Source organism: Herpailurus yagouaroundi, unplaced genomic scaffold (assembly GCF_014898765.1).
Source record: "Herpailurus yagouaroundi ecotype Mexico unplaced genomic scaffold, PumYag 569, whole genome shotgun sequence".
Classification (NCBI taxonomy): Eukaryota; Metazoa; Chordata; class Mammalia; order Carnivora; family Felidae; genus Herpailurus; species Herpailurus yagouaroundi.
This window is the reverse complement of record NW_024412786.1, coordinates 4,209,422-4,235,736: the sequence shown is the minus strand read 5'-3', so window position 1 is coordinate 4,235,736 and position 26,315 is coordinate 4,209,422. Positions and strand designations below refer to the sequence as shown.

Genomic DNA, 26,315 nt, shown 5'->3' with positions numbered 1-26,315 from the left:
CGGGGCCGCGCGCCGCCGCCCCGCACTGACTGCCGCGCCGTGCCCTGCGCCAGGCGGAGCGGAGGCCGCGCGCGGCCGGCCGAGCACCTTCAGGATGCTCATCAAGGAGTACCACATTCTGCTTCCCATGAGCCTGGACGAGTACCAGGTGGCCCAGCTCTACATGATCCAGGTGAGGGCGGGAGGCAGCAGGAGCCTGGGGGGGGGGGGGGGCACACTTCGTGATGGGGTAACGGCAGGAGCTCGCAGGCCGCACCTGGGACGAGGGGCCGGGCCGCCTCAACCCCACCCCACCCCCCCCACCCCCCAGCCCGGCTCTGGGGCCTGGAAGGACTCAGAGCCTATGGGAGGACAGAAAAGTCCCCCTTCCAGTGCGGGGAGGGGGGCGGCGGTGGGAAAAGGGACCCAAGGGCCTGGTGGTGCCTCCCCATCCCCCAAGTGCCCGGCCCGGCTGGCTGGTTGCCGCTCAGCCCACTTCTGATCTCCTTTAATCCTCCTTGGAATGTAACCCCTTTCGGGAGGGAAAGGAGCGGCTGAGGAGGCAAGAGTGAGAGGCAGGGAGCGAGGAGGGGTGCTGGGTGGTGGAGAAGACTGGAAGCGGGTCCCCAGGGGGTCCTGACAACCCCAGGGGGTCAGGGAAACGGGGTGAGGACCAGACCCCAAAACTGTGACAGAGAGGGGCAGGCAGGGATCCAAGAGGTAGGGGTCTGGACTCGGGCTGTGAGAAGCATGGGGCCGGGCAGGCTTTCAGGGGGAGAAGCGGGTGGGTGCAAGGCCTCAGGGAGGCCCCAGAAATGAGGGTCACGGTCTGAGGAGACAAGAGGGCCAGGATCCGGCCTCAGGGGGTTGAGTGGGCCAGGTTCAGGCTCCAGAGCTATAAAAGGGCCGTATCTGAGTGCTCTCAAGCTATAAGGGGTGTGGCAGGGGCCCATACTGGGGTCTCGGGGAGGGAGGGGACTGGGGTCAGGTTCTCGGAGGATCTCCCTGATTCTTCCAGCCCACCCTCCCTGGCCTCCTTGCTGCCCCCAGAGCACATGCCACACACTCCCACCCCAGGAGCCTGCACTGGCATCCCCTCTGCCTTGAATAGCTCCCCCCACCCCACATCTGCACTCCACCGTCTACCCTCCCCCACTTAAGTCATGTTCAGATTGTGGTCATGTTATCTTCTCAGGCTTTCCCTGATCATCCTGCCCTAATTGCCAATATGCCAGTATGCCATAATCTCAGCCCAATATCCCTTACCTTAGTCTACACTTTCTTCTTCCCATAAGACTTCCCACTTCTTTTTTTTTTTTTAATATTTTTATTTATTTTTGAGGGAGAGAGAGAGAGAGAGAGAGAGCGCGCGCGCAAGTGGGGGAGGGGCAGAGAGAGAGGGAGACACAGAATCCCAAGCAGGCTCCAGGCTCCGAGCTGTCAGCACTGAGCCCGACGCGGGGCTCAAACTCACAAACCGCAAGATCATGACCTGAGCCCTATTCAGACGCCCAACCGACTGAGCCGCCCAGGCGCCCCAACACTTCCCACTTCTAATATACCCTGTCACTTGGCTTCTGTTATGTCCCCCCCCCCCCCACTAGAACTTAAGTCCCGCAGGGCAGGCAGGGATCTTTGTTTTATTCATCAACAGGTCCCAATTAATATAATCCCAGTATGCCTGGAACAGAGCAGACAATAAATACACGAGTGAGTGCTGGGCTGCGAGCCCTGTGGAGGACGAAGGCAGCTGTGGGCCTGATCCCAGGGAGCTGCAGGGGGCCAGGGTCAAGTTGCAGGGAGGTGGGAAGGCTGGGACTAGGGCTCCAGCACTGTGCAGGGGGCCAGGCTCAGCTGGGGACCCCAGGAGCTCAGCTGAGGCTGAGCTGCCCATTCTATTCTGCCCCGGATCCAGAAAAAGAGTCGGGAGGAGTCGAGCGGTGAGGGCAGTGGTGTGGAGATCCTGGCCAACCGGCCCTACACGGACGGGCCCGGCGGCAGTGGGCAATACACTCACAAGGTGTACCACGTGGGCTCCCACATCCCAGGCTGGTTCCGGGCGCTGCTGCCCAAGGCCGCCCTGCAGGTGGAAGAGGAATCCTGGAATGCGTATCCCTACACCCGAACTCGGTGAGTGGGTGGGGCAGGCCTGGGGCTATAAGAACAGCCCCGGTGGGCACAGTAGTGACCCCACCCCTGCCCTCCACCCAGGTACACCTGCCCCTTTGTGGAGAAATTCTCCATTGAAATAGAGACTTACTACCTGCCTGACGGGGGGCAGCAGCCAAATGTCTTCAACCTGAGTGGAGCAGAGAGGAGACAGCGCATCCTGGGTGAGGCCTGGGGCCAGTGAGGGGACCCTAGAGCCCCTCTCGGGCCACCTGCCACCTCAGTGGTCAGCCTCTGACAAGTCCCAGACTCTGTCCTGGCCTCGGCTTCCTGGCTGCAGGGAGGAGGTGGCAGGGACGCAGGGGGTCCGTGTGGCTCAGTGCCGCTGGAACCCCCTCAGATACCATCGACATCGTGCGGGACGCCGTGGCCCCAGGAGAATACAAAGCAGAAGAGGACCCCCGGCTGTACCGCTCGGCCAAGACTGGCCGGGGACCGTTGGCCGATGACTGGGCTCGCACAGCGGCCCAGACCGGGCCCCTCATGTGTGCCTATAAGCTGTGCAAGGTCGAGTTCCGCTACTGGGGCATGCAGGCCAAGATCGAGCAGTTCATCCACGATGTCGGTGAGCACCCAGCCACAGGAGGCTCCCTTTACCCAGCATGCACCAGGCCCCCGTGTTTGAGCCAGGGACGCTCCCCGTCTACTGGGGACACAGAAGCATAAAGCCATCGTTTCCACTTGATATGGTGGCACTGAGGCAGAGGGGAACAGCACAGCCTGGCTGGGGGCCGGGGGAGCCTAGCCTTGAGGTGGAGCTAAGAGTCAGGAGGGCAAGAAGCTGGGGGCCTGAGCTCTGAGGTCCACGCAGGCTCTGACGTTCAGAGATGCTGCTTCTCATCCATGAGGCTTCCCGGATTCTCCAACGTTCTGCGGGGCCCGGGGAGACTTAGAAACTCTCGGAAGGGTCAGCAGCCCTAACCAGCAACACACGAAGAAGTACAGGCTGTGACTCTGACTCATCCTCTTGGGGTCCCTCCCGCTCCCAGCTCCTCTTCTCACCTTCCTAAAGCTAACCCCGCAGCCCCTGCAGCTCAGCCCTGCCCCATCCCCCAGGTCTGAGGGTGGGCCGCCTGCAGGTACAAGAACCCCGGATGGGGGCCTCTGGGGGCCTGGGCTCCACGGCACCTCTATTGAGCTACTTTGCGTCTCTGCATCTTTGTTTTCCCTTCTGTGAATGAAGGGAAACCTTCATTCTGTGAACCAGGCCCGGCCAGGTATCAAGAGCTAACATCGGCTGAGCATTCACAACATGCAAGTTCCTTTGCCAATCACTTCTCATGCAAGATCTCCTCTAACGCCCTGACACCCCTCCGGAGTGGGAGCTGCGATTCCCATTTTACAAATGAGGGAATGGAGCTCAGAGAATAATCCAGGCTCCTTGTCTTGCGTTTGTAAAAATACCAAAAAGCACAAATAAGAAAATGAAATCACCCACAGATACCCGCTAGTAAGATTCCGATATATATTTCCTTCCAGGAGTTTATAATTATAATCCAACCCTTATTAATTTCTCTCCTAGATATTGAAGCTTCTAACTTTATTCCTCCGCTTAAGATGAAAACATCCCAGAATGGGTATCATCTTTCACTACAAACTTCATTAAGTGCCAACGCTTCCATTAACTATTCACACCTTCATTAACTATCAACAATTTCATTAACTGTTAATGCCTTAATTGTTGACTTCTCGGAAGAAGTCAGCAGGAAGCCAGCTGAAAGACAGCGAGAAGTGGCCTTGGTCCCAGCTGCCCAGAGTGTTGGGGTTGGGTTTGTGCTCCGAGTTGGGGTGTCCAGAGGCACGAAAGAGGCAGGGACAGAGGGAGGGAGCCGGGGCAGGAAGGCAAATGCCCCAGTTTCTATTCCCATCTTCTGGGTGGCACCAGCCTCGCCCTACTCCGTGGCTCTGGGTGGGTGGTGTGCCCAGGGGAGCCATCACCCACTGTAGAGGGCTGGGAATGTTGCTGCCCGGGGCGGGGGGGGGGGGGGGGCAGTGGCAGGGAAACTCGGGCTCGGGGCGCCGGGGGCCATGTTCTGACGCCCGGGCACCTCCAGGTCTGCGTCGAGTGATGCTACGGGCCCACCGCCAGGCCTGGTGCTGGCAGGATGAATGGACAGAGCTGAGCATGGCTGACATCCGGGCGTTGGAGGAAGAGACTGCCCGCATGTTGGCACAGCGCATGGCCAAGTGCAACACGGGCGGTGAGGGGCCCGAAGCCCAGGCCCCTGGGAAGCCTAGTGCTGAGGCCCGGGCTGCGGCCAGCCATGCTGGCACCCCCGACCGGCCCGAGGCACCCTCCGGCCCCGATGCCTCGCCCGATGCCAGTTTTGGGAAGCAGTGGTCCTCATCTTCCCGCTCGTCCTACTCATCCCAGCACGGAGGTGAGGCTGGGGCACGGGGAAGCGAGGGAGCCGCCCTCGGGCCGGACCCCAGGCTGAGACTGAGGTGGCCCTGCAGGGGGCGTGTCTCCCCAGAGCCTGTCCGAATGGCGCATGCAGAACATCGCCCGAGACTCTGAGAACAGCTCCGAGGAGGAGTTCTTTGATGCCCACGGTCAGCACCAGAGCCCTGCTGGGGGCAGGGGTGTCCCTGAGCGGCTCCTACTGCCCCATGACACGGCGCCCTGTCCTTTTAGAAGGCTTCTCGGACAGTGACGAGGTCTTCCCCAAGGAGATGACCAAGTGGAACTCCAGTGACTTCATTGATGCCTTTGCCTCCCCCGTGGAGGCTGAGGGGCCCCCAGGTAAAGACTGCCGGCCACCAGCGCCCTGCATGCAGGGGGCACTCGGCACCGCCCAGCCCTCAGCTTAATGGGGCCCTAAGTTGAGCGCCAATCCAGAGAGAGTGTGCGTTGAACACGCAGGTGAACGATGGGCGGGTGAGCAAGGATAGATGGGGGCTTAGAATGGACTCCAAGTTCAGACATAGCACAAAACGTGGAGGAATTAACCGTGGAGGCCAGGAAGGCGACACGGGCGAGGTAAGACGTGAGCCGGACTTTGAGGGATTGCACCAGCTCCGTCCCACAGAACTTGCAGCCGTGACGGACATCCACCAGCCACGTGTGGTCTTCCGGCACTTGAACTGTGGCTCATGAGACTGAGGAGCTGCAATTTGTGTTGTACTTTAATTCCTTCCCATTTAAACAGGCCCCTGTGGCCAGTGGCCACCATATTGGACAGGGCAGGATTAGACGTTTTCCAGGCAAACGGGCATTGTGGGGAGGAGGCGTCCCTCTCAGCAACGGGACGAACGCGTGCAAAGGCCCGGCCGCGTGAGATGCCCCGTGAGAGGCTGGTGAGAGAGGTCAGAGGAAGAGGCAGACAGCGAAGTGAGGGTACCCGAAGTGCCGGATGAGGGGACCCCCGCAGGCCCCTCAGTCTCCTTCACTGGCTACCCCCCGTCCTATAGACTCTGGAACCGAGGCCACCAAAGACATCGGGGATGGGGCCCGAGCGCCCAGGGACTCAGAGGTGAGTACGGCCGGCTTCCCCACGTCTGCAGTTCTGCCGCACACCAGGCAGGCTACTGCTCTGACACCCGGGCACCCCATTGTGCCCCACAGGGCCCAGACGGAGCCGGGGAGCTGGGCGCCGAGGCGTGTGCCGTGCACGCCCTCTTCCTCATCCTGCACAGCGGCAACATCCTGGACTCAGGCCCTGGAGACGCCAACTCCAAGCAGGCGGACGTGCAGACCCTGAGCCTGGCCTTTGAGGCCGTCACCCGAGTCCACTTCCCCGAGGCCCTGGGCCACGTGGCGCTGCGTCTGGTGCCCTGCCCGCCCATCTGCGCGGCCGCCTATGCCCTTGTCTCCAAGTACTGGTCAGGGGCGGAAGGGCGGGGGACACACAGGGTCTCCAAGGTGCAGATAGCCACCGGGGGCTCCCGGGACCAAAGAGGCCCACGAGGGAAGGGGCGGGGGAGGGGCGAGGCGGGGAGGCCAGCCACCCACCCGGCTGCACTTCAGTTTCTAGTCAGTGGCTCCGTCACAAAGGCCCCCTCGGTGCCGCCGACGCTCCCCACAGAGGCGCCGCAGAGCTGGGACTTGCCAACAGGCCGAGGGGACTCGGAGGGGGCGGTGGAGGGGCCGGAGGCCCTCCCACCCACCCACCCGCCGCCCCTCCTCCTCCAGCCTGAGCCCCTACAGCCACGACGGTGACAGCCTGTCCCGCTCCCAGGACCACATTCCACTGGCTGCCCTGCCACTGCTGGCCACCTCATCCTCCCGATACCAGGGCGCTGTGGCCACCGTCATCGCCCGCACCAACCAGGCCTATGCTGCCTTCCTGCGCTCGTCGGAGGGTGCCGGCTTCTGCGGGCAGGTCAGGGGTCGGGGACGTTCCGGGGAAGCCTGCCGCTGGAGCCCTGCGTCCGTCCTCCTGATGGCGCCGCTCTCCCCAATCAGGTGGTGCTGATTGGAGACGGCGTGGGCGGAATCCTGGGCTTTGACGCGCTTTGCCACAGTGCCAGCGCGGGCACCGGGAGCCGGGGCAGCAGCCGCCGAGGGAGCATGGTCAGTGTGGCCGGACCCTGCCAACTCAGGAGGGGGCTGTTTCTCCAGCTCTAGGTCTCTAGGTCCCCCCCCCCCACCACCACCACCGTCTCCCCGCAGTAGGACTTCTCTTCGGGCAGCTTCCCTGCTGCTTCGCTCTGTCCCCTCTTGGGCCCTGCCCCAGTTCCTTCCTTGAGTCCCTGCCCAACCTCCAAGCCTCTCTCCTCGCTTCCAAATAAGTAGAAATCGAATCGTCTCCAACGCTAAGGATATTTTTGTCCCCTGTTCTGTCTAGAACAATGAGCTGCTCTCCCCGGAGGTCGGCCCAGTGCGGGACCCCCTGGCAGATGGGGTGGACGGGCTGGGACGGGCCAGCCCAGAACCCTCAGCCCTGCCTGCCCAGCGTACCCCCAGCGACATGGCCAGTCCTGAGCCCGAGGGTGCTCAGAACAGGTGACACTCCTGCCCCATCACCCGTGCCCTGGGCTTGTGCTGGGCCATGGAGGCAGCAGCGCTGAGCACCCCTTCCCCCCCCCCCCCCACAGCCTGCAGGCGGCCCCCTCCGCCACCTCCTCCGGGGAGCCCAGGCGGGCAAGCACAGCCTCCTGCCCCCCTGCTGCCACTTCTGAGGCTCCTGATGGCCCCACCAGCGCCGCCCGCCTTGACTTCAAGGTCTCCGGCTTCTTCCTCTTTGGCTCCCCGCTGGGCCTGGTGCTGGCTTTGCGCAAAACCGTGATGCCCGCCTTGGAGGGTGAGCCCTGAGGGTGGGGGTGGCAGCCACGCCTTTTCCTTCATCTGTCCCTCTGCCGTCTCCTTCGTCCCCCACGAGATGCTGGTGTTATTGCCATGCCTCACTGAACAAATCAAACGGCCTGGCTAGAGAAGGAGAACCCGAGGCCCGGAAACTTGCCAAGGCCAAGTTTCCCAAAGCGCACCAGGAGAAACTCAGGCCCACACACGCTGCTCTGCGTGAGCCGGGGTCTGACTGGCAGGAGGAAAGGCTTCATCCTGCACCCCGTCGGCAGATGAAGGGTCTGCTCTCTTCTTAGCTGAGTCACCTGTCTCACATTAACAGGACCCTGGTGACCTCTTGGGGAGTACAGGTCGGGAAGGGCCGGTTCAGGGTCACCCAGCATGCCAGGTGCTGCTTCCCACACCCCCTACCTTCCAGCATGCCCAGCTGAACCTCCTCCTTCCTTTATCTTCTGGGTACCAGTGGCCCAGATGCGGCCCGCCTGTGAGCAGATCTATAACCTCTTCCACGCGGCCGACCCCTGCGCCTCCCGCCTCGAGCCCTTGCTGGCCCCCAAGTTCCAAGCTATCGCCCCACTAGCCGTGCCCCGCTACCAGAAGTTCCCCCTGGGAGACGGCTCATCCCTGCTGCTGGGTATGCCCCCAACCAAGATAAAGGGGAGAAGGAGGAGGGCACTAACAGGGAGGGATGGGGATGGGCGCCCCTCCCCCAGGAAGATGTGAGGTGGTTCCCATATCATTGGTAGCCTCTCATGTCGCCGCTTCCAGGACCAAGGAGCCCTACCCTGGCCCTTTGTGAGGTCTGGATTCCCCAAGACCCTCTGACACTCTCTGCCAAGGAGTGGGGGGCAGCGGTGATGTCTGGGTTAAAGAGAGGAGCCAGGGTGGCACCGGGGTGCCAGTGTCTGAGAATCGCCGCAATGTGGAGGGGCTGCTGTATCTGTGTGTAGGGGTGTATCCATATACACTTGTGTTCACGGATTGGTATGGGGCATGTACACGTGGGTGTGCCAGTGGGTACCCGTTTGGCCCCATGAGACAAATGGGACTGTACTGGGGTGGTGGTCATCCAGACAGGCATTCTGGAAGGAACACAGTTGGCTGTCGGGCCCTTTTCACTTCCACCCAAATGTAGGGCACTTCAGCCTCAGCCAAGACCTGACCAGGGAGGGCCGGCAGGGAAGGTGGTGGATGTGTGAGGGCCAAGCTGTCCTGGCACCCTCAGATGGGAAGCCGGGAGGGCGGCCCGGCTCAGACCACGGCTCAGGCTGCCCCACCTTCCCCAGCTGACACTCTGCAGACCCACTCAGGCCTCTTTCTGGAAGAGCTGGAGATGTTGGTGCCCTCCACACCCACCTCTGCCAGCGGTGCCTTCTGGAAGGGCAGTGAGTTAGGCACTGATCCACCGGCCCAGCCAGCTGCCCCCAGCACCACCAGTGAAGTGGTTAAGAGTAAGTCAGCCAGCCCCCCAGACTGGGGAGGGGACCCTTATTCTACCTCCCAAAGCCCAGCTGAAACACCCTTGCCCCCCCTCCCCCCCCCCCCCCCCCCCCCCCCCAGCATTTGCTCTGGGACGAGGGGGCCCCGGTACCCAACCCTGGGCTTGGCAAAGAGCAGGCCCGGCAGAAAAGAGGGAGGAAAGAGTACCCAGGGGCCAGACACGTGGGCACGAGGTGGGGGGCCACCCCTGACTCCCTGCCCAACGTGGCCGTGCAGTCCTGGAGCGCTGGTGGGGGACGAAGCGGATTGACTACTCGCTGTACTGCCCCGAGGCGCTCACCGCCTTCCCCACCGTCACGCTGCCCCACCTCTTCCACGCCAGCTACTGGGAGTCGGCTGATGTGGTGGCCTTCATCCTGCGCCAGGTGGGCTCGGGGATCGGGCATACAGGGTGGGAGACGAGCACTGGACAAGGATGGGGAGCCGCCGGCCAGAGGAGGGGCAGGCCCAGGTCCCCCGGTCACGTGGCCTCGCGTGCACAGGTGATCGAGAAGGAGCAGCCACAGCTGACGGAGTGCGAGGAGCCGTCCATCTACAGCCCGGCCTTCCCCAGAGAGAAGTGGCAGCGCAAACGCACGCAAGTCAAGATCCGGGTACGTGCCCGCCCCCTCGGGTCCTCGGGAGATTCTGGGGAGAGAGGCCCAGCCCTCTCTCCGCAGCATCCCCGCCCCTCACCACCTTCCCGCGACCTCCCCGGGTGCCGTCCGGCCCGCTGTAGTCCTGGCCCCGCCCCCTCGAGTCTCGGTCCCGCCCCTGGGAACCAGGAACCTCCTCCCCTTCCACCGCTAATTGGGGCCTCGGATCCCAGCTCTCCCCACCCGGCCTCATCCTCCGCATCCCGTCCTGTCACGGCTCCGCTCCCTGGGAGCCGAAGTCCGCACACAGGCACTCGGGACCTCAGGTGGGGGTCGGGAAAGCGCCCACCACCCGGGCCTCGCTCCTCCTGCAGAGGCCCCGCCCCCACCTGGGCTAGGGTCCCCCTCAGCAGCCGCTCCTGCATCCACGTCGTCTCCCGGCCGCGGTCTCACGCCGTCTCCTCTCGCCAGAATGTCACTTCCAACCACCGGGCAAGCGACACGGTGGTGTGCGAGGGCCGCCCCCAGGTGCTGAACGGGCGCTTCATGTACGGGCCCTTGGACGTAGTCACGCTCACCGGAGAGAAGGTCAGGACGCGGCGGTCTTGGCCCCGGGTAGACCCGCCCCCATCGAGCCGACCTCGCACCCGCAGGGAACTCTCGGTCCCGTCTACCCCCGACGACAGCCCGCCCAGACCCTCCTCCGCTCAGGCTCCGCCCCACGGGCCCCCTCGCCCGCTCTCCCCACCAGGTGGACGTCTACATCATGACGCAGCCGCTGTCAGGCAAGTGGATCCACTTCGGCACTGAGGTCACCAACAGCTCCGGCCGCCTCACCTTCTCGGTGCCCCTGGAGCGCGCGCTGGGCATCGGCGTCTACCCGGTGCGCATGGTGGTCAGGTGAGCGCCAGGCGGGCGGGGCTTCGGCGGGGCGGGGGCTCCGCCGGCCTCGACCCACGCCGCTCACGCCGTCCGTGGGCCGCAGGGGCGACCATACGTACGCCGAGTGCTGCCTGACCGTGGTGGCCCGCGGCACGGAGGCCGTGGTCTTCAGCATCGACGGCTCCTTCACCGCCAGCGTCTCCATCATGGGCAGCGACCCCAAGGTGCGCGCCGGCGCAGTGGACGTGGTCAGGTAGGAGCGGCGCCACCCGGCTGGTCGCGGTGACCGACCCCACCCTCGGAGATGGAACCGACCGCCGTCCCACCCCACAGGCACTGGCAGGACGCCGGCTACCTGATCGTGTACGTAACGGGCCGGCCCGATATGCAGAAGCACCGCGTGGTGGCCTGGCTGTCGCAGCACAACTTTCCTCACGGCGTCGTCTCCTTCTGCGATGGCCTCACCCACGACCCGCTGCGCCAGAAGGCGATGTTTCTGCAGAGCCTGGTGCAGGAGGTGCGCCTGGGGAGGGCCCGCCCCCGCCCTCGTCCCCGCCTGGGGCTGTAGGACTTGTGCAGGCCCATCTGGTCCCACCCCCACGGGCCCGGGACCCTAACTGGCAAGAGGGGCCCCTTGGGCCCGGCCCCCTAGTGGTCCGAGAGGTCCCTAGTCCTCTGGACTAACTCCGGCTAGTGTCGGGGCCTGGTGACCTAGGACCCCCGTGGCCCCGCCTCCGTCCGGCTAGACCCTCCCCGAAGCCATCAGACCCTGGATGCCCAGCCGAGCGCCCCAGTCTCGCGGCCCTGGGGTGGCTGACTGGCTTCTCCTGCTACAGGTAGAACTGAACATCGTGGCCGGCTATGGGTCCCCCAAAGACGTGGCCGTATACGCGGCCCTGGGCCTGCCCCCGAGCCAGACCTACATCGTGGGCCGTGCGGTGCGGAAGCTGCAGGCTCAGTGCCAGGTGAGAGCCAAGTGCAGGCCGGGATTGGGGGCTGGCCCGGGAGCCGGAGCCTGGGTGTGAGGCCACGAAGACCACCTCTGTGAAGAAGCACCTGACGGGGGCGGCTCCAAAAAGGCCAGCTGGCCTCAGGGGACTGGGCTCCTCCTAGGACAGGAGTCATGAACAGCTCGAAGCTGCTGGGCGGGGATAGGTAACAGGCGGAAGTGTGCTCAAGACCTTGAATGTTCGTATCCACCCCCGCATGGCCCTGGCCATGGACCTTGAGCTTCCTGAGCCTCAATTTCCTGTCTGTAGAAGGGAAGTGATGAGATGGCACCAACCCCCACAGCTTTCACCAACGCCACTTAATGCCTACGGGGGTGGGAACAGAGTAGGTGCTTACTGTCAGCCGCTGTGATTTCCCGCCAAGATCCCAGGAAACTGAAGCCCGGAGAGGGGCAGAGATAGGAGGAAAGCCAGGGTGCTCTGGCTCCCGGTCTGGGGTTCCTATCTGCTGAGAGAAGACACCGGGTCAGGCTGTGCCGGGTCCGTAATGCTGCCGGCACTGCCCACGAGCCTGGGGGACAGGTGAGGCTGCGTGCGGGCCTGAGACCAGCAGTGCCCTCAGCCCTACCCGTCTCTGCCCACAGTTCCTGTCAGACGGCTACGTGGCCCACCTGGGCCAACTGGAGGCAGGCTCCCACCCTCACGCGCCCACGGGGCCCTCCAGAGCCGCCCTGGCCAAGAGCAGCTATGCTGGGGCCGCCCCCGTGGACTTCCTCCGCAAGCAGAGCCAGCTGCTTCGCTCCAGGGGGCCCAGTCAGGTGGAGCGGGAGAGCCCGGGGACACCGCCCACCACCCTGGCCCGAGGCAAGCCCCGAAGCATCAGCCTCAAGTTGGACAGCGAAGAGTGAGGCGCGGACCCGGACCGTGGTGGCCCAGTTATTTATTCATGCACTCGAGGGGCCCGAATGGCACATGGGGGGGGGAGGCCGGGGGCCCAGACCTCTGGCCCCCCAACCCCACACCCTACATCTTTGTCTGCCCCTCGGTGTTACTTCCCTTTCACGGGGGAGGCACCCAGCCTCGGGGGGGGGAGGGGCGGGGGGGGGGAGGAGGATGCGGCCCAGAGGTTTTTCCAGTGTGTGTGGATCCATGAAAATAAACCACCTGCATCCCACCTGACTGCCCACCTGTCTGGTACCACAGGGCAACCGAGCCCAGTTTCCAGTTTGATGGGGACACTGAAGGGCAGAGGGGCCGGGATGTGACTAGGGTCACACAGGTTAGAGGCGAGGCCAGGATGGGGGACTGGGCCTTGGAGGTCTCATGGAGGGCTGTGTCCTCCCTACCTGAGGCCTCCTCCTGAATAGTCCTCCCACCTCATCCAGCCCTCCAGACCTGGGCCGGCCTTTCAGTTCGCAGGGGCCCAGACTCGGCTTCCGACTGAATCCTCTGCCTCCCGAAGCGGGGGCCGTGAGGCCACGGGACCAGAGGCTGAAGGGGAGAGCTGCACTGGGGGACCGTCTCACTCGGAGCCCCCTGGCTGTGCCTTTGTCTCCCCCTGAAGACTGAAGGCTCCCAGGAACCTCAGCTGGCACGTGGCCAGCAAAACACACTTCCTTTGTGACAGAGACCATCCTCCTTATCTCTGTTGGGGACACTGAGGCCCAGAGAGGGAGGACCCCGATCCTTTGCCTCCCAAGACCACCCGAGTACCAGGAAATTCTCTCTCGCAATGGAATCAGCCCGGCAGGACCAGGGAGAGATAAATACGGCCTTTATATACAGAGAAGCATGACGGAGCGGGGGCAGGGGCGCTGGCGGCAGCAGCAGGGGGCAGCGCAGGGCAGGCAGGGCCGGCAGAGCCCCATCAGTGGGAGAAGATGCCCCGGAAGCGAGCCTTGTCCTCTTCGTCCTTCTGCCGGATGCGTGCCTCCAGGGCCCGAAGCTCACGGCTCACGATGGGCGCCAGGGCGGGGTCCAGCTCCAGCACCTTGGCAAAGTCAGCCTGGGCCTCCTGGGCATTCCACACGGCCGCGTGCGCCTTGCCCCGCTTGAAGTAGGCCTTGACGTTGTCTGCAGGGGTAGCAGCGGGCAGCAGGCACGCGACGGCCCGCCCCGCCCCCCCCCCCCCCCCCCCCACCAGCCAGCCGTCCGGCCTGCCTTCTGGCACCACGGGCCCCTCGTGGGGCAGAGCCCTCCCGACCTGAGGATGCCAACCACACCTCTAACCCCATGACACATTCATAGGTCACTGGCACAGCAGGGCCACTGGAGGCCTGGGTGGAGGACATCCGTGCGGGCTCGCGCAGGGGCTCGGCGGTTGGGCGGGGTGGGGGGTGGGGGGGCGGTCAGAGGCCCAGTTGTGCAGCCCGCTGCCCCGCGCTCACCGTCATACTTGTTGAGGATGGAGGAGCAGTGGTCCAGCACCTCGTAGTACTCCTGGGCCACCAGCTTGCACTGACAGTAGTTGAGCAACAGCGGCGTGATCTGCTGATCCAGCTGGATCCAGTCAGGGGACCCAGGCTGCTCCTGGCGGCAGGGGGGGCGGGGAGAGGGCAGGAGACGCTGAGAGCCGGGTCCCTTGGCGCCACCCCGCCCCCTCCACCCACCACAGCCTCTGGGCGGCACCTTCATCTGCAGGTTCTTGAGGCAGGCGATGGCGTCGTAGTACTTGGCGGCGGCCTCCCTCACGTGGCCCTCACGGTACAGCCGGTTGCCCTCCTGGTGGATGACCGGCACCGCCTTCGCCTTCTCCTCATCCGTCATCGCCCAGGGGTCCTGCTGGTACGTGCCAGGGCTCTCCACCTGCCAGAGCACCGGCCAAGTCAGGGGGCGGCCCCAGGGGCACCCCCGCTTCTCCGGCCGCAGACCTGACCTCTGGGCCGGCCGGGCCTTTGGACGCTGAATACCGGAAACAGAGCCCCTTGCTCATCCGGTGACCATTCAGCAAACAAACGCTCTAGGAGCACCTCCTCCTACCTGGCGAGCACTACCAGGTTCCAGGGATAGAACAGTGAACAAGACGGGGACGGTCCCCACCCTCACAGAGACGGGTGGAAGCAGAGGGGCCTCAGGAGGGACACCCACGGGGACTGCCGGGGGCCCCGCCAGCTGTTCTCGTACCAACACCCCCGTCCTGTCCCGACCACCCGCCCCCACCGGTGCATCCACTGAGCCCAGCAGCCCCAGGCAGGCCGGGAGGGCCAGGTCCCGAGGTGAGGCCAGGCAGGGCCGGTTTGGTGAGGCACCTGGGGCTTGGCGGCCCCTCACCTTAAGCATCTCAATGTCGAAGATGAGAGGCTGGGGGTTCTGCTGCAGGGCGTCCAGATCGGCATGGCCCAGGGAGCTGTGTTCGTGCATCTGGGCGATCCCGCAGCAGTGCCGCTGGCCCTCCAGGGGGTCCTTGCCAGCCGCGATGTTGCGTAAACTCTTGGCCACCAGCGGATACAGGACCACGTGCTGCAAAACGGCGAGCGGGCACCAGGGGTTCTGTCAGCAGGGGCTGCCTGGTCACCGGGCCCAAGAGGCCCAGCCCCTGGCCCCACCGCCACCTTCGAAAGGACACTGAAGCCCAAGGAGGGGCAGCAACCGGTCCGGTTGAAACGCAGGAGGGCCTTTCCCTCAGGAGTCCTCGGGCCTCCCGGCCTTCTATTGCGGCCAGGTCCCCAGCTCTTGCCACACTCTCTGGCCACCAAGCCAAGCCAAGCACCTACCGCTCCTACCCCAACACGAACACACACTCTCCCTCTCCCTGTGAACCCGTCTCCCTGCCCTTACAAGTTCAGCGGGATCCATGCCTCTTCCCCCGTCTTCCTAGGGGTGTGGCCCACAAGCTGGACTTGTCACCACTACCGGGGTCCCCTACGTTCTGTTCTCAGTGTCTCTTCCTTCTCTCCCGCCCCACCCCCACCCACCTCGGGGCCTATCTCAGGGCTGGGCCCACGGTAGCGACTCAAAGCCCTCGGCCGGCGGAGACCTCTAGGCATAGAGGACCTGGCCTTTGACTTTCACTAGGAACAGCTGTTGAGATGATGGGACCCAGACTCCCCAGTTCAACCAGCTCCATTCACGGTCCCTACTGTCCGCAGCGGGGGCAGACTGCTACAGTAACATCCAGCCGGCAGACATGTCCTAAGTCCCGGTGCTGAGCATTTTGAGCTGGGGGTAAACACATCCAATCCCTGCTTTGCTGTAGCTCAGACCCGGGTAGAGGACCAGATCCTGGTCACGCAGGGCATAAGGGGTTAGAGGATCCAGGGGAGGGTGTTGAGCCAACCACCGGCAGTCACGGAGGGCTTCCTGGGGGTAGTGAACCCAGGAATTCACTTTGAAGGATGAGGGAGAATCTTGGCTGAGAAGGGGATGGAAAGGAAAGGCAGGGAGGTGAGTGGGAGGGGAAAGCTGACAGGGGTCAGACCCTACAGCTTATATATGTCTAGCCTGGCAATGATTAGGGGCCAGAGAGGACCGAAGAAGGAGTCGTATGGGTCATGTGCAATCCCCTGGCTGCAGTCTGTCTATGAAGAGGAGAAGGCGGAAGAGGCCAGGACCCTAACGTCCTGTTGGTATGGCGCCCTAGAGGGAGTTGGAGGAGGCCTAACCAGGGCAGAGGCCCTGGGATGGGGAATAGGGGATGACTGCACAGACACGACAGGCAGGTGCGGGACGTCGGGTACCTTGACATCGCAGCAGAACTGGGCGATCTCCCCTTCACGCATGGTGCACACGATGGTCTCCCACACAGGCAGCTTGAACTTCTTGCCAATGATGAGCTCCATGGGCTTGCCACGCACCCGGCTGTCATCCAGCACAGTGCCCTCCTTGTCGCTGTGCAGAGTCCGGTAGTGGAATGTGGCCTGCGGGCCACACGTGGGATAAGGCGAGGGCACACACTCCCGCCAAGCCCCCAAGGACAAGCCCGGCTCTCAGCCTGCAGATAGCACCAAGGGACAGGGCTCGCCCGAGGGTTACCACCTGACCTTTACCCCACCACCCAGGGGAAGAAACTAAGTCACAGAGAGGGAAGTAAGGGGCCCAAGTCACATGGTTGGGTGGTGAGGGGGACGGGCTGGGATGGGATCTCAAGCACTCTGGCTCCAAATATTGTTTCCACAAATATTTACTGAGCACCTACTACGTGCCTGAGCTCTGTGCTAGACACAGTAGTAGGTAAAGCAGACAAAAGACCCTGTGCCCATGGAGTTCACGTGGAACTTCTAAAGGAAGGAGATGAGCCTCAGACAAAACAGTGGAGCTAAGGGTTATGGATCAGAAAATAAAATGCAGCAGAATAAGACAGGGCGAATCTATACACAGAGCGGCGGGGGGACTCTCTGAGGAGGCAACATAAGCCGAGATCCGAACAGAGTACAGAAGAAAGCACACGAGACAGGTGCTGGGGTTCACAAAGGGGTGTGAACTTTCTAGGCCAAAAGAGCAGCAGTGGGATTGTGTGGTGTGTTCAAGAAGCATCAAGGCAGGGGGCGCCTGGGTGGCTCAGTCGGTTAAGCTTCAACTTCGGTTCAGGTCATGATCTCGCGGCCTGTGGAGGGTCCTGCGCTGACGGCTCCGAGCCTGGAGCCTGCTTCGGATTCTGTGTCTCCCTCTCTCTCTCTTTCAAAAATAAACATTTAAAAAAAGCAGCATCATCAAGACAAGTGTGGCAGAAGCAGAGTGAACGAGGGGAGGGGTGCGCTGTGGGGTCACCGGGGCCTGCAGGGATGGATCCCGCAGCGCCTGGAGGCCGTGGTGAGGACGTTGTGTCTTTACTCGGGGTGGCTCCAAGCAGAGGAGGACAGGATCTAACTTGGGTTCCAGGGCTGCCCAGGTAAGAAAAGGAGGCAGAGAGGCGAGGGCTGGTGCAGGAAGGGGAGTTAGGAGACAACGGCGGCCTGGACCAAGGTGGTAATGGGAGAGGTGGTGAGAAGCAGTCAGATCCCGGCTGCATTCTGAAGACTTGTGGAACCGAAGAGAACTAAAGGGGCCGCAGAGACTGGGGGGTGTTTTGCCTGAGCAACCAGAAGGTCGGGGGGCCCTTAACTGAGACGGGGAAGGCTTGGGCGCAGTGGGTGAAGTCTGAGCTGCTGACCAGACATCCAAGCAGAGATGGTCATTTGGGAGCAGGTTTAAGGAAGAGGTGCAGCCAGAAATACACATGTGGGGGACGCCTGGGTGGCTCAGTCGGTCAAGCATCCTACTGGATTTTGGCTCAGGTTTGTGAGATCGAGCCCCGAGTTGGGCTCCAGGCTCCGGGCTCATGGTGCAGAGCCTGCTTGGGATTCTCTCTCTTCCTCTCTCTCTGCCCGCCCCCCCCCCCCCGCAACACACACACAAGCATGTGCACATGTGTGTGCTCTCTCAAAATAAATAAATTAAAAAGATAGCTTCACATTGAAAGAAAGAAAGAAAGAAAGAAAGAAAGAAAGAAAGAAAGAAAGGAAAAGAAAGAAAGAAAGAAAAGAAATACACATGTGGGAGTAGTCCAGGCAAGGAGAATTTCTTATTTTTACTTTTTTTAATGTTTATTTAGTTTTGAGAGAGCAAGAGAGACAGAGTGCAAATGGGGGAGGAGCAGAGAGAGAGACGGAGACACAGAATCCGAAGCAGGCTCCAGGCTCCGACTGTCAGCACAGAGTCCGATGTGGGGCTCGAACCCATGAACTGCGAGATCATGACCTGAGCCAAAGTTGGATGCTCAATGGACTGAGCCACCCAGGCACCCCTATTATTATATTTTAAATGTTTATTTATTTCTGAGACAGACCACGTGCACAAGAGGGGAAGGGGCAGAGAGAGGCGGGGGACAGAAGATCCAAAGCGGGCTCTGCGGCTGACAGCAGAGACTCCAATGTGGGGCTTGAACTCAGAGCCACAAGATCATGACCTGAGCCGAAGTCGGACGCTTAACCAACTGAGCCACCCAGAGGCTTGAGAGTTTTCTAGAGATGAGCCTGGGGGAAATCATCTGGGGGTGAGTGCAGAGAGAAGAAATCTCAAGACTGAACCCTTGGCAGGACATGGGTAGAGAAGCCCACGTCAACAACAGTACCTATCCCACATTGTGGGAATGGAAGGAAATAAACTTGTGTAGCATTTAGCACAGTGCACTAGGAGCATTCAGTCTAACCTGGGGATTGTTATTTAATATTACCTGTCCCTGTTTTTTGGTGCCATTGTTCACCTATCTCACTATCTTTACAATGTGTCTCCTCCGGGTGTGTATTCCATCCAGAATCTCCCTTGCCAGGACCTTCTTCAAGGCCATCAACCCCCCAGCCCATGGGAGCATGCATCCACACCCACACCTCTTCTCTCCGCTCAGAAACGATCCCTCTCAATATAACTGATCACCAGAACCATGCAGCTCCCCTCTGCTTTCAGGGCACTCACACCCAGCCAGGCTAGGATCTTTACCTGCCCAACCTTGGCATAGTTCTACCCCAGGAGCGTGTGTTCATTCGCAGCTGCTCTGACTTGTGGTGTCCTCAGTCTAGGCCAGGATCTTTGATCATTCTCTCCCTGTGCATGTTCTGTGTGGCTGCTCTGCTAGGCTCCTTACTCTACAGACAAGTAAGTGGCAACTGGGAAAGGCACTCCAGGAGGAGGGACCTGCAAGGGCAGAAGCACGGAAGCCTGGAGGCATAGGTTGTCTGGGGGAGGGGATCAAAGAGGACTGGATGTACCAAGGAGGAGGGTGGTAGGTTCTTTACCTTCCGAGCCCTAGTCCCAGCCCTTGTCCGTCCTGAGCAACATCACTTAGAACTGCCGAAAGGCTCTCGTCTGGCAGACCTGACCTCTGGGCATATTCAATGGGTTTGCGTGCCCTGGGGCCTCACTTTTCCCATCTAAACAATGGGAGCTGGTTTAACTGTTTTCAGTAGGCCCTCCTATCTATAAAAGAACTTCAACCTTGCAACCCGGAGGCCCCGGGCTCCCTTCCCCAGTCCTGGGGCACCTCCAAAGTCCCAGGTTTCCTGCTCCGGGTCTCCTCCAGCTCCGGGTCGGCTTAGACACGGAGGCCAAACCCCTGCAACGTTCTTACGATGACTGACGGCCTCCCCGACCAATGCAGCCACACGGCCAAGCCACGGGGCGAGGCAGACGTATCCAAATTCACCCCGTACTGAAATTCAGACCAACCAGCGTCGAGCTCGGCATGTGAGCAGTAGGGTCACCGGCCACTACTATCTGGGCATGCGCAACCTCTCGCCTAAGGCCTCCTCCCGCCTCGCATGCGCACCGCGCCGCAGAAGGGTTGAGGGGAGGGGGCTAGGCACGAACCTTGGTTCCATCCTGAAAGTCAGGGAGTTCTCCTCGGCCTTCCTGTATCACACGCTTCTGGATCCCGTCCTCCCGGAGTCTTGCGATGAGATCCGCCATCCTTCTTCCCCGCTGCTCTCTTTCGGTAACTTCCGGACCCGTTCGGCAGCTTCCGGACCTGCTTCGGCAACTTCTAGAGCTTCGGCAACTTCCGAGATGGCGCCATTTTGGCTGAGGGCGGACGCCAAAAAGGGACTAAACGTAGAAGCGGACGGTGATTGGTTCTCTGCGCGGCGGCCGAGCGCGCGCGTCACCCAGGGGCGGGGCCTGAAACCCTCTGGGGGAGGGACCGGGTCTGTCAGGGAGGCGGGGCCAGGGTCTGCCCGGCGGGGCGTCCCTTGCAGTTGCGTCCTTGTGTGGCTTTGGACCGGCCCTCGCGAGTGGTTGTGTGCCTGGCCCCCGCCAGCCCGTTTAAAGTTGTAGTAGTTGAACAACATTACAGGGCTCGGAGAATGGGAGGACCCCATCCGGAACGCCACTCCCTAAAACTACTATTATTGTGTATTCTTTTCAGGCCTTTTCTTTTTGCATCTCTAGCACAATGGTGACTTTTGCGTCCTGGATTATTCTCTTTAAAAATAGATAAGTGAAGGGGCGCCTGGGTGGCTCAGTCGGTTGAGCGTCCGACTTCAGCTCAGGTCACGATCTCGCGGTCCGCGAGTTCGAGCCCCGCGTCGGGCTCTGGGCTGATGGCTCAGAGCCTGGAGCCTGCTTCCGATTCTGTGTCTCCCTCTCTCTCTGCCCCTCCCCCGTTCATGCTGTGTCTCTCTCTGTCTCAAAAATAAATAAATGTTAAAAAAAAATTAAAAAAAAAATAGATAAGTGAAAAATAAAAAATAAAACGAGGAGTAAGAGGGAGGGGAGGAAGGGCTTCAGTATTCCTGGGAGTACAATAAACTCCCAAGAGACTGTGAGCGCCCCTTGTGGGCTCGGGAGTAGTGTGTCGTCCACTGAATCCACAGTGACAAGCACACAGTAGGTGCACATTAAATATTAGGAAATACATAACTGAGGGAAGAGAGGTACTTTGTGGGCTAAAACGAGGTTTCCCTCGGCCTCTGGAAACTAGCCGTGAACAATAGCGGTAGGAGTCTTCTCCCAATGTCAAGGTAACCCAGTAAGGGGACTGTCTTGAGGCCTGAGCCGGGCCTTCATCGTATCCTCCTAACTGGGAAGGATTATTGTCCCTCCCTTCTGACCCAGGTGCTAAAGGCTTCAGATATTTACTGTGATTCATTTCCCACAACAAGTCCCCCTAGAGAGTTGGGACCTCGAAGGGGAAAAGGAAATGTGCTTTGTTTGCTTGGTTTTTGCGTTTTACCAACACAGGAAGTTTTATAGGCGAGTTCTGCCAAATTTTGAAGCAACAAGTAGTCTGTATTGTATACACATTGTTACAGAAAATAGAAAAAGTGGAAAAGCTGACCAATATATTTTATGAGGTGAGTTTAACCTTGATTGTTCCTGAACCAGGTAAGTATACCACAAGACGAGGAAAGTATTTTTACTGATAAGCGTAGATGTGGAAAAGACTAATTGAGATATTAGGCTAATTGAATGCACTAGTGTATGTAAAAAGGCATCAATATGCTAAGTGAAAGTCATTCTCAAAAAGACAAGTTAGGGGCGGGGTGGGGGGGGGGCGTCGGCGTGGCTCAGTCGGTTAAGCCTCGGATTCCTGGTTTCCGCTCAGGTCATGATCTCATGGCTCCTGAGTTCAAGCGCCACATCAGGCTCTGTGCTGACAGTGTGGAGCCCGCTTGGGATTCTCGCTCTCTCTCTTTCTGCCCCTTGCCTGCTCCCTCTCTCTCTCAAAATAAATAAACAAACTTAAAAAAAAATACAACTACAATATAATTCCATTTATATAAGGTACCTAGAGTAGTGGAATTCATACAAAGTTGAACAGTGGTTGACTGGGGGAAGGGAAAATGGAGAATTGTTGTTTTATGAATATAGAACTTGTTTCACATTATGCAAAAGTCCTAGAGATTGGTCGTGTAACAGTGTGAATATACTTAACACTACTTAACTGTGCATTTAAGAATGTTTCAGATAGGAGCGCCTGGATGGCTCAGTCTGTTAAGCTCTGGACTCTTGATTTCAGCTCAGTTCGTGATCTCACAAGCCCTGTGATCCAGCCCCAAGTCAGGCTCATCACTGGGCCTGGAGCCTACTTAAGATTCTCATTCTCCCTCTCCCTCCCTGGTCCTCTCCCGCTTGTGTGCGCACTCTGTCTCTAAAACAAAACAAAAGTTTAAAATAGCAAATTTTATGTTATGGGTATTTCCTCACAATTAAAAATTAATTTTTTTCAGAAAAAAAATTAAAAGCATCAAGATCAAGTACAGCTCATTCCAGTGACAAAGGAATGGTTTAACATTAGAAGTATCTATCATTGCAATTCATCACATCAGTGACCTGAAGGAGAAAACTCATATGGCTATCTCAAAATATTCAGGAAAGGCATTTGATGAAGTTCTGTGACTATTTATGATAAAAACTTACAGTTAGGAAAAAAGAGGAGCTTTCTCAGAATGATAAAGAGCCATATGTGATTACGTATGATGGAATAAGTATTCACACTTCTTTTTTTGTTTGTTTCAAATTTTTATTTAAATTCTAGTTAACTTACAGTGTAATACTGGTTTCAGGAGTAGAATTTAGGGATTCACACCCAGTGCCCATCATAACAAGTGCCTTCTTTAATAATAAACCAAGAAAAAGAAATTGTGAGAGTAATTCTATCTACATAGAAAATCCAACAGGATCTATGGGCAGACTTTTTTTTTACAAATTAGAGAATTCTTCAGTGTTGCAGGGATATAAAATAAAGCTACCAAAAGTTAACAACACTCTTCAAACCAACAATAACTCACTAAAACATGAACATAAGATGCCACTCACGAGAGCAATAAAAGTCAGAAAGCATTTCAGAAATAAAAACACAGCCTTGAACTTTGCGGAGCGAAAAAATTTAAGGACATAAAAGAAGACACGAATAACTGAAGTGACATACTTTTTTCATGATTAGAAGAGCTTAACATTTGAAGCTGTGATTTCTCCTGATATCAATCTAGAAATTTAATTGAAATCTCAGTGAAAATTAAGATGGTTTCTGAAGAACTTGGAAAACACTGTTACAATATTTCTCTAGAAGAATAAAGGTTCATAAAAAGTTAGGTCAAGTTTGCAAAAGATGACCAAAGGTGGGAAGGCGCGGGGCTTGCCCTGTCCTATTAAACCACACCGTATGGGGCGCCTGGGTGGCTCGGTCAGTTAAGCGTCCCACTCTTGATTTCAGCTCAGGTCACGACCTCTCAGTCATGAGATCGAGCTCCGCATCAGGTTCCGAGCTGAGCATGGGGCCTGCTCGAAATTCTGTATCTCTCCCTCTGCCCCTCTCCCCCACTCATGCTCTCTCTCTCTCTCTCTCTCTCTGAAACAAACAAAAACCACTGTAAACCATAACAATCAATAGCATGTGATACCGACTGAGAATTAGTCAAGCAGATGAAAGGAACCAAAGGAGAGCTTAAAATACGTATGTATGCTAACAACTGCATACTTGTATGATCAAAGTGGGACCATAGTTCCGAGGGAGAAAGAACTGATTGGTCGGCGATGCTGGGAAAACTGGCTCACTCTACGTTGAAACACATCTGGATCCCTTCTTGCAACACATCCAGAGACAGAATCTGTGGCCTTTAGGATCTTAATATAAATTGTGATACCTACCATTGATCGAGTGCTCATATGTGCCGTGCCCGTTACTGTGCAGGAAGTCATTTAATGCTAAATGAATGCTATGAAGGAAATACTATTATTACCTCCATCTGACAAATGAGGAAACGAAGGCACAGAGAATTTATGTAACTTGCTCACGGCTGGATGAGGGTGAGGTGAAGGGTGTGAGCCGGGCAAAGTCAATTTGTATCTTTATTTAAATTGTTGATATTTTGTTCATCGTGTGTTTTTGCCTTAAATCTGACTTTGAAAAACAATGCATTGAAGTATTATTGACCTTGCTTACCGGATCTTTTGGTATCCACTTAATTTTTTTACACTAGTCCTGGCCCTCCAAATCCCAACACTGGTAAGAAGCCCAGTATTCCAGTGGTCTGGCTCCAGATTCTGTGAACGATCTTATTGTGACACTTAGTAAAACTATCGGGCCAGGGGCGCCTGGGTGGCTCAGCCGGTTAAGCCTGGATTCTTGATTTTTCCTCAGGTCGTGGTCTCGCAGTTCATGAGTTCCGCATGGACTCAGCCCCACATGGAGCTCTGCACTGATAGAGCTGAGCCTTCTTGGGATTCTCTCTCTCTCTCTCTCTCTCTCTCTCTCTCTCTCTCTCTCTTCTCTCTGCCCCTCCCTTCCTCCCTCTCCGTCAAAATAAATAAACTTTAAAAAAAACAAAACTACCAGGCCACTAGAATACGACACTGGAGAATATCTTTATAATCTTGGGAGGGGAAACACTTCAAACAAAACTCAAAGAACACAAACCTGATGGACTTGAATATATAAAACGGAGGATTGGTTTTCTTTCTTTTAATGAAGGTTTGTGTAAAGTAGAAGCAGAAGAAAATGAATATATTTCTTTTTCAAAAATGAACTGAATATTTAAAAAAATTTATTTTAATGTTTATTTTTTGAGAGAGAGAGAGAGCGTGTGCAAGCAGAGGAGGGGCAGAGAGAGGGGGAGACACAGAATCCAAAGCAGGCTCCGGGATCTGAGCTGTCAGCACAGAGCCTGATGCGGGGCTCAAACTCACAGACCGCGAGATCATGACCTGAGCCAAAGTCAGCCGCTTAACCTCCCTCCCCCCTTCCTTCCTTCTTTTACAAATTCACAAAGCTTTGGAAGGAAACGCAGTAAATTTTTGTTTGCAAATGGCTTGATCTACCTCTTTTCCTGGTGCCTTTGAAGTGGACATTGAACTCTTGTGAGACAATCCTGGGTCCTCTAGGTCCTGGTCCACAAAACAAACCAGGCAGCGGTCAGCAGCTACCTTTACTTGGACCCAGACACCCGACTCCGACGATACTGCCAGCAATCAGACCTATATGGCTTGTGAGCAAAACAGACGAAAAGAGGGAACCAAACAGGACCAGTTATCATTTTCCACGTATGTCCACAGGTTTTTGTGTTTTGAGTTGGCCTGGAGTATGAGTTTAGAGAAAGCTAAGGAATATACCAAGTGCTACCATGAAGAGATCCTGGATCCACAATGGAAAGGGCGCGCCAGCTGCCCCTCTGCTTCGACCGAGAACAAGCCCGGAAAGATGATGAAACTATCGGGAAGGGTGAAGTTATCCCTCAGGAAGCAGACTTCCGGATCAGGTTTGAGACACCGGGAGTAAAGGGACTTCTGACAGGTGGTCCATAAAAACATACTAGACTAAGGCATGGAAAGAATAAACAAGCACTGTTTTTTTAAAAAGCTCTTCCAGGGGCACCTGGGTGGCTCAGTCAGGCAAGCGTCCGACTTCAGCTCAGGTCATGATCTCGTAATTCGTGGGTTCAAGCCCCGTGTTGGGCTCTGTGCTGACAGCTCAGAGCCTGGAGTCTGCTTTGGATTCTGTCTGTCTGTCTGTCTGTCTCTCTCTCTCTCTGCCCCTCCCCCACTCGTGCTCTATCTCTCTCTCTCTCAAAAAATAAATGGACATTAAATAAAAGCTCTTCTGGGGCGCCTCGGTGGCTCAGTCTGTTGAGCGTCCAACTTTGGCTCAGGTCGTGATCTCGTGGTTTGTGAGTTCAAGCCTCGCATCGGGCTCACTGCTATCAGCACAGAGCCTTCTTCAGATCCTCTGTCCCCCTCTCTCTGTCCCTCTCCTTCTTGTGCTCTCTCTCTCTCTCTTAAAAATAAACATTAAAAACAAACCAAAAAAAAAGCTCTTCTGGGATGACCTGTTTAAGACAGAAACAAAACACCTCCCAGTTTAACCCGTTTCTGACCGAAAAGTCAAACCAGGGCTGACCCTTGAGAAAAAGTAAGTTCAAACCTCTCACAGGGGCATCTGTCTGGCTCAGTCAGTACAACATGTGACCCCTTGATCTTGGGGTTGTGAGTTCCAGCCTCGCGTTGGGTGTACAAATTACTTAAAAATAAAATCTTTAAAAGGAATTAATGAATTAGTTAAAAAAAATACACAAAACCTCTTGCACCCGTGGGTGGGGGGCAAGAAAACATGATGTCGTTTTTAACGAATGTTAATTAAGGAATAATTTGGGGGCACCTGGGTGGCTCACTCAGTTGAGCATCTGACTCTCGGTTTCAACTCAGGTCATGATCCCACGCTTCGTGAGTTCGAGTCCCACATCGGACTCTGAGCTGACAGCAGGGAGCCTGCTAAGACTTCTCTCTCCCTCTCTCTCTGCCCCTCCCCCACTTGTGCTGCCTCTGTCTCTCTCAAAATAAGTCAATAAACTTTATTTTTTTTTTTAATTTTTTTTCAACGTTTTTATTTATTTTGGGGACAGAGAGAGACAGAGCATGAACGGGGGAGGGGCAGAGAGAGAGGGAGACACAGAATCGGAAACAGGCTCCAGGCTCTGAGCCATCAGCCCAGAGCCCGACGCGGGGCTCGAACTCACGGACCGCGAGATCGTGACCTGGCTGAAGTCGGACGCTTAACCGACTGCGCCACCCAGGCGCCCCAAGTCAATAAACTTTAAAAAAAAAAAAAAAAAA

General features: G+C 57.8%; 2 protein-coding genes across 5 annotated transcripts in view; one reads left to right on the top strand and one right to left on the bottom strand.

The window, feature by feature from the left end:
• The window catches only part of PITPNM1 (phosphatidylinositol transfer protein membrane associated 1), a 14,569-nt gene extending 2,095 nt beyond the window's left edge, over positions 1 to 12,474 (top strand). For 2 of the 3 annotated variants that reach the window (XM_040466079.1, XM_040466081.1), the window contains exons 2-24: positions 54 to 172; positions 1,895 to 2,109; positions 2,191 to 2,312; positions 2,489 to 2,713; positions 4,203 to 4,529; positions 4,606 to 4,701; positions 4,784 to 4,891; positions 5,560 to 5,621; positions 5,714 to 5,964; positions 6,281 to 6,470; positions 6,554 to 6,661; positions 6,936 to 7,093; positions 7,186 to 7,391; positions 7,857 to 8,027; positions 8,680 to 8,844; positions 9,110 to 9,258; positions 9,376 to 9,486; positions 9,940 to 10,056; positions 10,220 to 10,368; positions 10,454 to 10,603; positions 10,684 to 10,867; positions 11,187 to 11,315; positions 11,945 to 12,474. In XM_040466079.1, the coding sequence (XP_040322013.1) occupies positions 54 to 172; positions 1,895 to 2,109; positions 2,191 to 2,312; positions 2,489 to 2,713; positions 4,203 to 4,529; positions 4,606 to 4,701; positions 4,784 to 4,891; positions 5,560 to 5,621; positions 5,714 to 5,964; positions 6,281 to 6,470; positions 6,554 to 6,661; positions 6,936 to 7,093; positions 7,186 to 7,391; positions 7,857 to 8,027; positions 8,680 to 8,844; positions 9,110 to 9,258; positions 9,376 to 9,486; positions 9,940 to 10,056; positions 10,220 to 10,368; positions 10,454 to 10,603; positions 10,684 to 10,867; positions 11,187 to 11,315; positions 11,945 to 12,208 (3,776 nt within the window). In that variant the 3' untranslated portion in view covers positions 12,209 to 12,474. The remainder of the gene's footprint in view (positions 1 to 53; positions 173 to 1,894; positions 2,110 to 2,190; positions 2,313 to 2,488; positions 2,714 to 4,202; positions 4,530 to 4,605; positions 4,702 to 4,783; positions 4,892 to 5,559; positions 5,622 to 5,713; positions 5,965 to 6,280; positions 6,471 to 6,553; positions 6,662 to 6,935; positions 7,094 to 7,185; positions 7,392 to 7,856; positions 8,028 to 8,679; positions 8,845 to 9,109; positions 9,259 to 9,375; positions 9,487 to 9,939; positions 10,057 to 10,219; positions 10,369 to 10,453; positions 10,604 to 10,683; positions 10,868 to 11,186; positions 11,316 to 11,944) is intronic. The other variant, XM_040466080.1, reaches the window with a different exon arrangement.
• A 583-nt stretch (positions 12,475 to 13,057) lies between these two features.
• Positions 13,058 to 19,820, bottom strand: AIP (AHR interacting HSP90 co-chaperone). 2 transcript variants are annotated; one of them, XM_040466082.1, is made up of 6 exons: positions 19,581 to 19,819; positions 15,977 to 16,156; positions 14,571 to 14,759; positions 13,929 to 14,105; positions 13,688 to 13,829; positions 13,058 to 13,373 (listed from the first exon to the last, which is right to left on the bottom strand). In XM_040466082.1, exons 1-6 carry the CDS (start codon positions 19,677 to 19,679, stop codon positions 13,168 to 13,170), a joined length of 993 nt encoding a protein of 330 aa, XP_040322016.1. In that variant the 5' UTR covers positions 19,680 to 19,819; the 3' UTR covers positions 13,058 to 13,167. The 2 variants fall into 2 exon arrangements, with proteins under 2 accessions (XP_040322016.1, XP_040322017.1); XM_040466083.1 differs by having other exon boundaries at positions 13,301 to 13,373; positions 13,696 to 13,829; positions 19,581 to 19,820.
• Positions 19,821 to 26,315: the final 6,495 nt, after the last annotated feature.

Excerpts from the sequence above, each read along its gene's own strand:
- AIP (XM_040466082.1), bottom strand. The coding sequence starts at position 19,679 with ATGGCGGATCTCATCGCAAGACTCCGGGAGGACGGGATCCAGAAGCGT. Across the intron at positions 14,106-14,570 it reads TCGACATTGAGATGCTTAAG|GTGGAGAGCCCTGGCACGTA; the intron begins GTGAGGGGCCGC and ends GTGCTCTGGCAG. Across the intron at positions 13,830-13,928 it reads TCAAGAACCTGCAGATGAAG|GAGCAGCCTGGGTCCCCTGA; the intron begins GTGCCGCCCAGA and ends CCCTGCCGCCAG.